The 14,022-nt window shown below is 35.7% G+C and overlaps 1 protein-coding gene across 1 annotated transcript in view; it reads left to right on the top strand.

Annotated features, from left to right (window-relative positions):
- Window positions 1–10,919, top strand: part of LOC106149549 — a 196,168-nt gene extending 185,249 nt beyond the window's left edge. The window contains exon 4 of the mRNA XM_013518693.1: window positions 10,761–10,919. Coding sequence (XP_013374147.1) covers window positions 10,761–10,919 — 159 coding nt within the window. The remainder of the gene's footprint in view (window positions 1–10,760) is intronic.
- Window positions 10,920–14,022: the final 3,103 nt, after the last annotated feature.

The following is a 14,022-nucleotide window of genomic DNA, read 5'->3' as shown; positions in this document are numbered from 1 at the left end:
GCGCAATCCATAAAGGCTGATAACAGCAGTTTGAAAGCCACAAAAAATTAATGCATTATGTTCCATAAAAGTGGTAGCTTTCTTTGTTAATATTTAAGCTCCTTTCAGCAGTAGTAATAGAAATTTCATGAGAATAAATGATTTATTGAAAATATTTTGTATAGTACTCTAGAAAAAATATGTTTTCTAGCCTATAGACAGTAAATTTGGTGCTCTTATTGTTTTTCACATGTGCCCTGTAACTTTAGGAAAACGGAGGCGCTCTGTTCTATGTAAAGGGTCACTCTTAAAGTTTGGAGAGTAAAGCTTTTATTCATCAGACATCAGGATACAATTTAGCTTTTCCTTCTCTTTTCAAGGGAGTCAGTTTTCTGTATCTGCCCCTCTCACATTCTTAATGGCAGGCCTTCACCATACTTGGATCGTTCCGATTACATTTTCTTCTGAATGCTATATGAGCGTATAAAATACACATCGTATTTGTCTAGTTATCAGATCTTATTAGCATTATTAAATGCACAGAATAAAATAAACAATGTACACCACTTGAATAGTACATGATTTGTCCTATATGAAAAACCTAAACTATAAATAAAGATCAAAATAAAATAGAATGGGAACTAAGGAAACAGATCTTTGTTCAAATGGGAAAGGATCAAGAATGGAGGGAGGGTGGAGGGGAGGGAAAGGGAAGGAAAGAAGAACTGAGGTGTGTAAACAGGGAGCACAGTCATTATGTATTGCAAACATGTACTAATAGAAAAAACTGGATCAAAGAATGTATGTGAAGCAGAGCATGTGGCATAAATTAGTAATCAGGAAATGATGGTCTTTATGATTTCCTGAACATTAGCTTGTGAAAATGTTTTGCTTTCCATGCAATTTTCTTATTTCTAAGTAGAAAAATAAGGCTCACTGTGATGAGCTGTGTCAAGACCTCCTGGTTTCAGAAGGGTGGACCCTCCCCAACAGAATGGAGCACTGCACAGGAGCATGGAGTGTCCCTAACAGTACCGCTGCTACGACGCAGCAGACCTCACACAAGTAGTGTCCAAAAGGGCCTAATAGATGGTAGCGATCTGTGTTCCTTTGAGGAGGCACCTGAGACTCCGCGATGTTGTTCCCTTACCCAAGGTATCTTTAATATTAAATGAATGAACTTGACCTAGAACTTTGGCCTTCTAGATCCAAATTGAGTTTTATGGGAAAACCACCTCTTCCTCTCCTCACGTAGATTACAAGGAGAGACCTTATGGATTCACAACACTGATCTCCCCTCAGCCCCTTCCCCTCTACCTGTGCGTACCTCACTTCTATGCTTGAGCCCGTGACACCTCCCCTGGTGATGATGAGCCTGTTTCCTCATCTACAGGATGAGATGAAGAGCACCTTCCCATAACGCAGAAGTGAAGGTTATACGAACATAATACACACAATGTGCCTAAAACTGTATCTGACACTTGATGAATACACCAACTTTGTAGCTGTTTCTGTTTTTATGAGAAAGCAATTCATGTCACTGTCTCTATCTCCTCATCATCAGTCCTTCCCAAGCCAACTCTCTTCCGTGTGAATGGCTTTTACCTAAGCTAGTTCCTCATTGCCCCAGACCAGGAACTATTTTGCATCTCTTGTTTTGTTCTTAGCTCCCTGTTGCATTTGATGTGACCTATTTCCTTGGCATTCATAGCTTTGCATTCATCCTTGGATGCTGCCCACAGCCACATACAGTTGTACAGGCTGTAAGCCGCTTCCTAGACACATATGTAAAGGGAAACAGTGCACATTAGAGATAAGGTACAGCTGTATGTTTATTACAATGACCTTCCAGCAGATGGCAGTAACGTGTTCTTCGCTAATGAAAATGGGACGTTCTGGTGACTTTCTGACAGATGGAGAAAAGCATGTTGAGGAAGAACACCTTCTTCCAGTTTACACAAAGACACCATGCGTCCTAGTCGCAGAGGAGCTTCTGACTCTTCCACCTCATCTGCTTTCACAGGATAATCTTCCTTGCCTGTTCTTTAAATGCCTCAGAGGTTCTTTCTGCACTTACTCTACGTACTCTAATTAGGTAATTTAATAGATTCTCACTGTTATAGCTACCACCTCATTTATAATGGGTCCTAAATGTTTCCCTCACACACAGATTTCTATGGGTTGCAAATGTCCAGCTCCTCGTGAATATCAGCTCATGGAAAACTCACATTCAGCATATCTCTGCCTCAAAAGTGAAACATAGGTGTCCTTTTTGAAGCTCTTGATCTTTCTGGCTATGTTCATGGGAAACCTCAGTTGTAGTTTCTTGTAAGAAGTGAATATTGGGTGAACAGAGGCACACATTTTTGGGCACCCACCTTGACTTTCATCCAGACGAGCGTTGTACCCAGGGTCATATGCCTGAGCCCCAAAATTCCTTTCCCATCACTGCACTATTTGTGACAGATCCAGAATGGAAGTAAGACTGGCTTCCAACTCAGGAGGCACTGATCTGTTTAGGAAGGTATCCATCCTGTTTTACCAATTTATAAGGGCCCTCTAAATTAGAATAGCTAGAAGTTAACCTAGATATCCTGCATTCCTTCACTGTCTCTATCCTAACAGTTATAATTTTATGTTAAGTTTTAAAATGTGTTCTCTCTATTTACTATTCTAGTGTAGGATTTTTTTTTGTGTGTGTGGTCCCAGGGATCAAACTCACGACCTTGCACTTGCTAGGCAGGTGCTTATTCCACTGAGCTACACTCCAACCAAGTGTAGGCTTTTTCCACTCCTCAACTGGAAACTTTAGTAAATTCTTTACTCTATGTACTTTGTAAAATGTTACCATCTTATCCCATTATCATCTATTTTTGACACAGCTGACAGACATCTACCCAAAGTATTTGTACCTAAAGTACAAATCCAAACTTGACACCCCAATTTAAATTATTTTTAAAGATTTTTATAACCTGCAGGATTGAATTTAAACTCTCATGACTCAGCTTTAATACATCTTCCTCAGAGAGCTTTCTCTGACCACATCTTCTGAGAATCCTCCCTATGTGTGTCTAGGATGCTGATATTTTTTCTGATGACCTGATCTTTTTGTTACAGTACTCATTAGATGTCTCTTTCCTTGCTGACATCTTACTAGGACCTCCTTGAAGACATGACTTGCATCTTAGTTACGTTTGTATTCATAGTGCCTAGAACATTTCTTGAAATATATTAATAATTCAAAATATTTTGTGGTTTTTTTTTTTTTTTTTTTTTTTTTTGTTGTTGTTGTTGTTGTTTTGTTTTTTCTCTGGTACCGGGAACTGAACTCACAACCTTGAGCTTGCCAGGCAGGCGCTTTGCCGCTAAGCTAAATCCCCAGCCCAATTCAAAATATTTTGAATGAAGCAAAAATGAGAAATGTTGGCAAGGATATGAGGGGAAAAGAACCCTCAAACATTGGCACTGGGAATATAAATTATTTTAGCCATTATGGAAATCTGTCTGGAGGTTCTTCAAAAACTAAAATAGAACTACTATATAATCCAGTGGTGCCACTTCCTACTACATATCTGAAGGAATCAAAGTTAGTATAAAATAGAGATACTTGATTTTATGATTTAGGTCTAAAATATTTCCCAAGTATCTCACATTCACAGGTGAGTCTTTTGGAAGGTGACAGGATTCTGGGCCACTACATTCATCAGAGAATTAACCCACTGATAGGTAAGGCATGAGTGGAGAAAGTGGGTCACTGGGGAATGTGACCTGAAAAAGTATATTTGTATCTCTCTGCTTCCTGGCTATCATGGATTTAGCCTCAAAGGCAACTAACCATGGACTGAGCCCACTGAAACTGTAAGCCAAAATAGACCACTACTCCATTAAGTTGTGAGTATTTGGTATGGTGTCTCAGTGACAAGAAATTTGACTAATACACTTGCACACCAATATTTATCATGACTCTATTCACAACTTACAGAATCTGCCTAGCTGCCCATGAATAGATGAATGGACAAAGACAATAAAGTATTATTCACTTATTAAAAAACAAAATCATGTTATTTGCAAGAAATTGATGGAACTGGAGATCATTATGTTATGCAAAATAACCCAGCATTAGAAAAACAAGTGTCATATGTTTTCTCTAATATGTAGAACGTAGAAAAAACTATGAAATTATGAGAGGAGGTATTAGAGAAGTAAAAAAAGATTACATGTACGTGGTAGGAAGAAAGGGCAAGTGTAAGTAATAAGGAAGGTGGATATACCTAAAGTGTATAATATGCATTAATTAAAATGATATAAAACCATATTATTCAATTGATATTGAGTAATAATCATAATAGAAATGTGAAAAGATTTAATCATAGCAAAATTAAATGATTAAAATAAAATCAAACTATTTTGAATCACAGATGTGTGCTGGTAGAATGGTGAAGAGGCTTCATAGAGGAGAATGCCCTGAATTTGGTTATGAAGGGAGAAATATTTTAATACTTAGAGGAAGAAGTTAAATGCTTCTAAGCAAAAGGATGTTACAGAAATGATAAAAATTCAAAGGCAGGAAAGAACATTACAATCTATTGAAACCAAGTAAGGCAGTAAGAGCGAAATTCACATGAGGTTTCTTCTCATAGTTTTGTAATTTCTCTTTATTTCTGTGTTCTTCATATTTGTATGAAAACTTGTAATATACATTTCAGTGTTTTTGTTTCTCAAAAGGCAAGAACCTGCAAAACCCAGAAGTACGTATGAGCTACCTCAGCACTTTAAACGTACCAAGTCAAATGTTTTCTTAACAGTTCATACTTACCTGTCTTTTTTCTCATGATCTTTACTCATAGGAAAGAAAAATAAACCACGAGGGCAACTCAATTTCCTCTGAAGTGCCTGGTGAGATGTTCTGGCTTCTTTAGTGGTCCACAGTCTTGTGTCAGGCAGATGTGGGTTTTTTAGAGGTTGGCATTTTCCATTATCATACTTAATATTTTAAGATTATAATTCACATTAAGATAAAAACTAATGTATATAAATAACAAAAATGATTTCACTCTGTTTGAGTTTTAAGTTTACCTTATTTTACATTCAAGGTGTCTTAAAACTAAAAAATTCTTGTAGACATCACAGAGTTATTTTATCTATTTCTGCATTATTTATATCCAGGTGTTGGCCAGTACCTCTGGAATTGCTTCTTTAAAATCTGCATCATCCTCCATGCCTTTAACCTCTTCTCCAAATGCTTCCTACATATTCTTGCCTTAATAGAAATATGACACTTACCTGAAATACCACAACCCTTAAATCTCCTCATAGAACTGAAGGCCGTTTTTCTTTCTGTCAATTCTTCTCCAGGTCACTTGTTAAAAATCCTGCCATTTAAGGCTCATTCTGGTTAGGTGTACCCCACCACACTATCATGACTGTTACTAAATTTCAATTAAGCTTCCTGCCTCTAATAGGGATATTGTCACTTAATTTACAGCCTTTCTCTGCCTTCCAAACCCTTCCACTATCCTGGGACACAATCAATCTCTGAGTTCCTAGATTTCCTTTCTCCTCTACTTGAACTTGAGTTTTTATCCTCATGGTTACAACTAGATCCTAAAAATTATAGCTATGCTATTCTATAACCACTAAAGCTAACACCTCAGTCACTGCTCTTTCCCATTTGTTTTGTCAAATACTCATCCTACTAAGATTCTTTAAATGCACTGAGATATCTAGTTAATTAATCCTTTTTCTGTCTTCCAACCTCCTCTTCCTTTTATTTTATTGATCCAGTTTACATTCCATTGTGTATCATTTCAGTCAGCCTCATAGCTCTGCTGGTGGCAACCTAAACTTCCTCTTATCTTTCCTCTCCCTCATTCTAGCTGCCATGCAACACACATTTCCTTTTTTCCCTCATAAAATCACCCTGTGGGGGAATTCAGATATCCACCACCTCACTACCTGAACTAAAACTGTGAGGAATGTTTAGACTAAGTCACTCAATCGGCTCCACTGATTGTCCTACAACTTTAATACTACCAGCTTTGCACAGGCCCGTGTTGCACAGCCAGGGCCACCTCTGGTAGTCTCACTCCCTCCATCTCTTACAGAATGAAATTAAACTTTCTGTATTCTGTCCAAGGCTCCCAAGTTCATCACACTTAGCATTTTAAAAGAGAAAATAGGTGGCCTCAGACTGCAACATTTTCACGTCCAAGCTACCAAATATACGCATAATCCATATCTGTGTCAATTTCAAATTCCATCGCCTCAGGGGCAATAGGAATGCTTTCTGTTCTCCGACCTTTCAAGTTATATTTCTAGACAAACTTTTTTTTTTTTTTTTTTTTTTTTTTTTTTTCCGGTACTGGGAATTGAACTTACGACCTTGCGCTTGCCAGGCAGGTACTGTGCCACTGAGCTAAATCTCCAGCCCCTCTAGACAATCTTTGAGTTCCACCAACTTTCCACTCTCAGGACTTGAATATCATTGAATACTCTTGATCTTTTCCCCACAGTCAAATCTGTCCATGTCAATAAATTCTTCAAGTGGCTTTTCAGGCTCTGCCTTTAAAATATACGACTTCTCTCTCAAATTACCATGCTAGTTCGCCCTGTACTTTAAAACTAAAATAGTCAAGGAAATGTCTCCATTCATTACCCCTCACTCCCTCTTTCACTCACTCAGTCTGCTTCCAACCATTTTACTTCCAGCAAAACAATTTTTCTCGATAGATTATATGCAGTTAACTCAACTCACAGAATATACTCAAGTCATTTAACGTTTATTGCCAGTAAGAGTCCAGAAGTGTTAAAGATGTTGCTTCCTTCCTTTTTGATTTTCCTCCTTCTCCTTGTCTGCTGTCTCCATGGCCAAAAGAAGTGTTAACATTTTTAAAGCCTTTGGTCTGCCTCCCTCTTCATCACAGCCTCTGTACTCACCCAGTTCCCAACAGAAGCCAGGTGACTTACTAGCTATCTGAGGGATGGGAATCTCTCCTCTAAGCTCCAGGACCACCCAACGAACTGTCCTTTGGACATCTTAATACTCACTTAATGATCTACCTTCCCTCCAAATCAGCCTGCCTGTGGTGTTTTGACACCATTTAATGCTATCACTTTCCACTTAGTTTTTATATACCAAAAAATGAATGAAATTCTCTTTCTCTCCTCTCAGCTTCATCCCATTACCTTTGTTAGTTTTTCATTCTCAATAACTTTTAAAATAGTTAGCTTCTGTTCACGTTAAGACTATTTTCATTTCCCTAGAGTATAATAAGCCTTCTCTATCCTTATTTCCACACCTTAGGAGTAAACCAAACAGCACTAAAAATATTTAGAAAACTAATAAAAATAATACAAGCATAAATAAAGTATAACCATTCATATAATCTTTACATAGGTAATATAAGTAATCATGGGCATTATAGGTAATCTAGAGATGTTTTAACATACACAGGAAATGTATAGATTATATGCCAACATTACACCGGCTCATAAAAATTGAGCTTCAACAGATTTTGTTATCCCCTGGACAGTCCTAAAACTAATCTCCAATGGTGAGTTACGAAGAGGTAACTGTACTGTCATACTAAAGATCCTAACTGGTTTGCCATGTATATTTTAATTTTTTTCTAATCTGCCTTATGCTGAAGTGATAGATTTCTATGCCAAAGTGATAGATTTCTACTGGAGGTAATTTAGCATTTGATGAGAGATTTGGCAACATCTTTACACACTTTAATTGCTACAGCTGGGAAGCTGAGAACAAGTACTTCTGAAATCTAGTGGGTAGAAACTAAGAATGCTGCAAAATGTCCTCAAGTCAACAAAATAGCCTCCTACAGCAAAGATCTCTGGCCCAAATTGTCAGCAGGGTCAAGGTTGAGACAACGTGTTACAGGGTTAGACTGAGCTTTTCACATTATACACCTGACTCTACCATATGCGCACATGTACACACACACACACACACACACAAACACACACATAGTTTAAAACCTTTAGTAACTTTCAAGACTAGAATAGTCAATGTGACCCCCCAGATTCTTTGTGATCGGTCTCCGCATACCTCCAAGGAAAGCCCCTTCAGTGACATTTCTATCCACTGTGCTATTCCCCACCCCTGCAAGCTCAGGGAATTTGCATATGTTGATTCCCAGATCTGGAAGTTGTTCAGGTAGTTAAGCCAATTTATTCTTTAAATACCAGTGGAATATCTTACCAAGGGACATTTGTATTGAGTTCCTCACTAGGTTTATTCTTCCATGTGAGAATTAAGAATTTATAGCCTTTGTGGGCTGTAGATAGTTCAATATTCACATTGGCTTTCCATTAGTTACATATTGTGCTTTATTATGATTTGATTTTCACTAGATTGGGAACAATAAAAGACATCATATGTCTTTATTGTATTTTTATTTTATATCAAATCAAATTACATTATAAATGGTTAGTCATTCCATGTTCAATACTTGGTTCCAGAAATGTCAAATGGCTTGATCTAAATCACACAGCTCATTAATAGACAAGAGTGAGCTTGAATCTAAATTTTTCATAAAAGTGTCGCATTTATTCTTTTTAAAGTGGTATTTTATGCATTTGTTTAAGTCTGTACCTTTAAACTCAAAGTAAATCTTTTGTAAAAGCAGAGAGCACAAAACAGATTAAAAGATTAAAGCAGATCACTGCTTTGATCAGAAATAGTGCAACTCAACCTCATTTTAAGGAACTCCTACAGCTACCCTTTGCCAGGGTCATGCAGAACTGGCCTCAGAATGACTTCAATGAGATGATTGTGGATTGGAAACAAATAAATTATATTTACTTGAGGATCATTTGTGCCTTTTCTTATTGCCACAGTATATGATGCATTCAATATTTTTGAATTCCAAACTGAGAACAGAGGTATTGTACACCAATACTGTATAGAATATACCAAGCAAGTGTTATGACTGGATGATATATTTTCTTCAAAAATTTCATGAAAATCACATGTACATGTTTCTGTATGAAACAGAAATGACACTATTCTTTCAGGTCATCAAGCAAAGTCCATGAAACATGTTCCACATTTCACCATTTATCAAAACATATATTTTCTAAAGAAATCACAACATCTTTTGGCAGCTTTATAACCTCATTATTTATATCATTTTACGATTCCCTGTGTTGCCAACTGGTTAAACTCCTCAAGCAAAAACAAATGTCCTCTACCTATGTCATTGTGACCGCTTTCTAGCACAGGAGGAGAGGACCCCAAAATGAATTGACAGAAGGATGCTGTGCTTGTTCATTAACCAAGAGCTCATGCCGACAGGCTGTGGGATTTCTGGCACTGCGGCTCAATAGCTTGATACCTTGCTATATGCAGTGCACCTTCAGGTTTTGATAATAGATGGAAACTGAAGTTTTAAAGGCAAGGCTGTAAAAATATATAATTTATTTTCCTATTTTCTCACATAAAAATTTTATTTGTAATTAAAGGTCAGTGATACAGTACACATTGTATTTTTTTTTGGGGGGGGTACCAGGAATCGAACTCATGACCTTGGGCTTGCCAGGCAGGTACTGTGCCACTGAACTAAATGAGCTAAATCTAACATTGTATATTTGGGAAGCATATAAAAATGAAATGATTACCAATAGTTTCTAGTAATTTCTATAGTGAATATGTATGTGTACAAACATATATAGTGAATGTGTAATATACATAATGAACCTATGTATGTGTGTGTATATATACATACAGATATATATATATATACATATGTATCTATATACATAATGTATATTATACAACATGAAAAAGTAAGAGGATTGTCTTTTCCAACTATAGCATAGGCAGAAAATGCATCAAGTCTAAGAAATGTTTTAGTGATTGGAACTGTCTCTCCACCTCCCTCAAGTCATTATATTTCAAGAATAAAAAGGAATTATTCACAACATTGTTTGAAAAGTTGTTTCTTAAAATATATAGCCTCCTCTTTGAAAATCTTAAATTAGTGATTAGCTATTAAAATATTTTAAGCTTATTAACTTGATTTTATAAAAAATATGTATACTTTTGCTTCTCAAGTAATATTGGCTGACTTACTTGTGTCAAATTTGTATTCAAACTATTTGGCCTTATTAGATTGTTTGTCTGATTATCTTACTCAGTCTATAAAATGTAAATGCTAGACTTTCTGTAGTTTAAATATTTTTAGTGCTTCCTTCTTTGAGAGTCTTTTATCCCATCACTTTTGATTACTATCTCAAAGAAGTAATTTCATAATCTTTATGAATTGACAATCTGTATTCACTGTATGGTATTTGAATGGGTTTATAATTTGGCAGCTATATAATTGCTAAGGTTATCATTATAGGGTGAGCGTGACATTAAAAAACTCATTTCCTTCTGTCTTTAGCATACAATGCAGATATATTGCTATTTCCTCAGAGTCCCTCATGGACATTTCTCAGGCTTGGAAATTGCATCTATTAACATATATTGCATTGCACTGTCACCTTATTTCCACTCTGACTCTTCTATGAGCTGGGCAAAATATACATGAAAGAAAAGCTAAGTCAGAAGTGCAACCAGCGGCAGAGAAGTAAACTAAGCGTCAGATGTGTGTTTTCAGTTCTTGGCAAAGTTATCAAAATTTTCCTTGAAGGATATTGGAAAAAAATCACTTATGACAGACAGCCCCTGCTCTCTCATTCTTGCTTTCTAAATCCCTGAAAACCACATCTGCTTCCTCCTGATAGCTTTTAACACACATCCCTTTAATGTCTTCTAACAGGAAGTGGAAACTGAGCGAAGTTTGTGTTCACCAGTGCTTAAGAGTCATCCCAGGAGCCAGTCAGAAGAGTCTGTGAAAGATTCAAACAAGAAAGGGGAGAAAACATCTTTGGACAAGATGTCACCTGAAAGTGCTCAAAGCGACACCTTTGAAGGTTAGCGTAACATCTTGATGCGATTTCTTGAGATCATGCCTTGTACAACATGAGTGGCTAATAAACAAAATATATAAATAAAACACATGAGAAAGAAAAGTGACAGCATTTGCTTAGGACATATAGTTCAGGAAAAGTACAGGCATGCATAAATACTTCTATCCCTAATATTTGAATTGGAGTTTAGAAACCATATATATTTTAGATTACTATAAGTCAGTACAAATATGCCTTTTCAGTGTCAGGCCCTGCAACCATGCTTTTGACCAATATATGACTTTTTCTTTTAAGGAGAAAAAGAGAATAACATATTTATCATTATGTCTATGAATAATAAAATGACAAAAGGTAAGTAACTGACAGTGGCAAAATAAAATAGTAAATAAAAATGCCTTGAGTATCACTTTCACAGACAATTAAAGTGAATGCATGTAATGAATTTAAAATAAAAATTGTCAGGAGAGTATCATCTTTTAGGGGAAAATCTCATAAAATTGATTAATGTTTTACAAATGTCATTAAAAAGTTAGTAAAGCATACATTAGAAATTGCATTATTAATATAGTTTTCTAACATGACAGAAATGCAAAGTATAAATAATTTATTAGAAATACAGATATCATTTATTAGTTCTGACTAGGCACATGCTAGAATTTTTTTTTACTCTAACCAAATAATACATATTGTGATGTTTGCTAAAATCATAAGTGGTCGAATTTTAAACTATCATATGGAATGTATGTAGCAAACCATCAAGTTGCCAGTCAACATGAGCAATGTAGTTTAACCTATGGAATAGTACAGTTTGCAATTTGGAAAAGCAAGTGATACCCTGCTTTATAACATTGCTATTCAAAGTGATGTCTGTGGATCAGAACATACACATTTCCCAGAGGCTTATTAGAGATGCAGAACCTTGGTCCGGATGCTTGGTCCCCCTACTGAATCAGAATCTGCATTTTAATAAGATCCTCACATGATTCATGTGCACATTAAAGTTTGAGAAGCTCTACTTTATGACAGTGCAGAATGAACTTCAGGATAATTTACATAGGGCTCATCCCATCCTGATTCCATCTGGTTTAAGTACGTAATTTGGAGTGGGAAGTGGGTGAGGGAGGGTAACTAGAGGGGAGTTTGCTAATGATGGACTGGGCATGGATTTTTAAACGCATGTAAATTGGTATCTTAATCTCTATTTTTCATTCCACTCATTTTAGTATGCTCACTGAATATCCTAATATGATTAGTATCAGTCTTGAGGTTTTACTTCACATATTTTTGGCCTGTGATTAAACTCTATGTGCACTTTGTTGAATGCAAAAGCATTAGATTAGCAGAGGCCAAAAGGCGATGGTTTAGTGAGTGATTTATGTTCTGGTGGTGCTGACCTGTGAACATCTTAGTGCAGAAAGGAAAAACTGAGGTTGACAAGCTGACTGAAATTAGGTGATAATTAACTCCACTTATCACATCTTAATTTGCATCATCATTTTTTGTTTTTATTTCCATACAAAGGATACCAAAATACTTTTTATTTTACAAGATTACATTAGGAAAAATATTCTGGAAAATATTATTTAGTATCAAGACATGACTTAAATTTTTAGATTTTAAATTTGCAAGTACATTGAAAATATGCAAAGCTAAACTTTAAAACACCAAAAGGAAAATAATATTAAGGAAGAGCACAGTAGGCAATTTTATTTTAACTCTATTTATACATTTAACTCTATTTATTTTAACTCTATTTATACATTTAACTCTATACATTTAACTCTATTTATACATTTAACTCTATTTATACATTTAACTCTATTTATACATTATACATAGGAACTCTATCTCCTGTGTATCCCTCGTTTCAAAAGAAAATAAAACTTCTTCCATTATAAGATCCTTTGAATTCTTTCTCCTATATCCCAAATTTCTACCTCTGATAAAAGAATTTTAATCTATATTAATTGTTAACTAAGTTAACTTTAGGTGAGCTGTATATAGCTTGACAAAATCTACACAACAAAAACTATATTAATTTTACCCTCTTATTGCAAATATCTCCTTTATAGCAAGAAGATGAACATGTGTCCTAGTACAGTGTGATAACTGAAAGATTTCAGAGTTTATATAATTATATGAGTGATTATGATACCCTTGCTTACTAGAAAAACATCTAGTAAACTAGCCCCAAGAGACTCATACTTGAGGCAATATTTATTCATTACTTCCATAAACAGTAGAATTTTTAAAATTTACTTACAACAGAGCATTAAGATGCAGCTACATAATAATCTATATTTTTAGAATTTAGCGAACACCAATTGACGTTGGATGAGCTCCTTCCCCTTATTCTCAAAGCCAGGTCCAGTGGAGCACATAGCAGCATTGTGATTTTTTTGCAGCTTCCTTTCCATGCCTGATCACCTTTTCCAGGTTCACAGACTATGTTTACTTTCTCTCAACAGCCCCGTTCCATTTGCTCCACTTCCCTCATTTAGGCATCGGTGTGCAATAAAGCGTAATGTATCTATACAGGTGTCGGTGCTTTCTATTCCCATCTCCTTCAGGTAGTCTCTAGTCGTCAATGGTTCCAATGATTCTGAGAAGGCTTAGTCCATAAAATTTTCAGTGTCAAATAAGGTAAATCAATAATTTGGCAAATTCGGTTTATGTAAGAGACAAGGTAGAAACATATATAAAACAGTATAAATGATGTTGACTCATTATTAATACAGTTGAACTTCCCTAATCCTAAAAGTAAGGATTCTTTTTGAATTAGCAAACTTCTTTTAAATGTCTTAAAATCAATAATTTGGAAAGGGAATAGTGGGAATCTTAATTGCAAGCATTTGATACACATGTACATACGGTTAAAAAAATCTTTTTTATGCAAGTGTTGTATGCAACAATACTCTCAGTTACTTGGGTGACTGAGACAGGAGGATCACTTGAAACCAAGAGTTAATTAGAAGCCACCCTGTGTAACACAGAGAAATGACCACCTATAAAATAACTACTGCTAAGAAATTTTGCATCAAGTGATGCTTAAAGTAAAACTAGTGATGGATTATGTTTACCTAGTTTATATTACTTGGAATTTGTATATAA

Source organism: Chinchilla lanigera, unplaced genomic scaffold (assembly GCF_000276665.1).
Source record: "Chinchilla lanigera isolate Chin_1 unplaced genomic scaffold, ChiLan1.0 scaffold00048, whole genome shotgun sequence".
NCBI classification, from domain to species: domain Eukaryota; kingdom Metazoa; phylum Chordata; class Mammalia; order Rodentia; family Chinchillidae; genus Chinchilla; species Chinchilla lanigera.
Note: the sequence above shows the minus strand (reverse complement) of the source record. Positions and strands in the feature narration are given on the sequence as shown.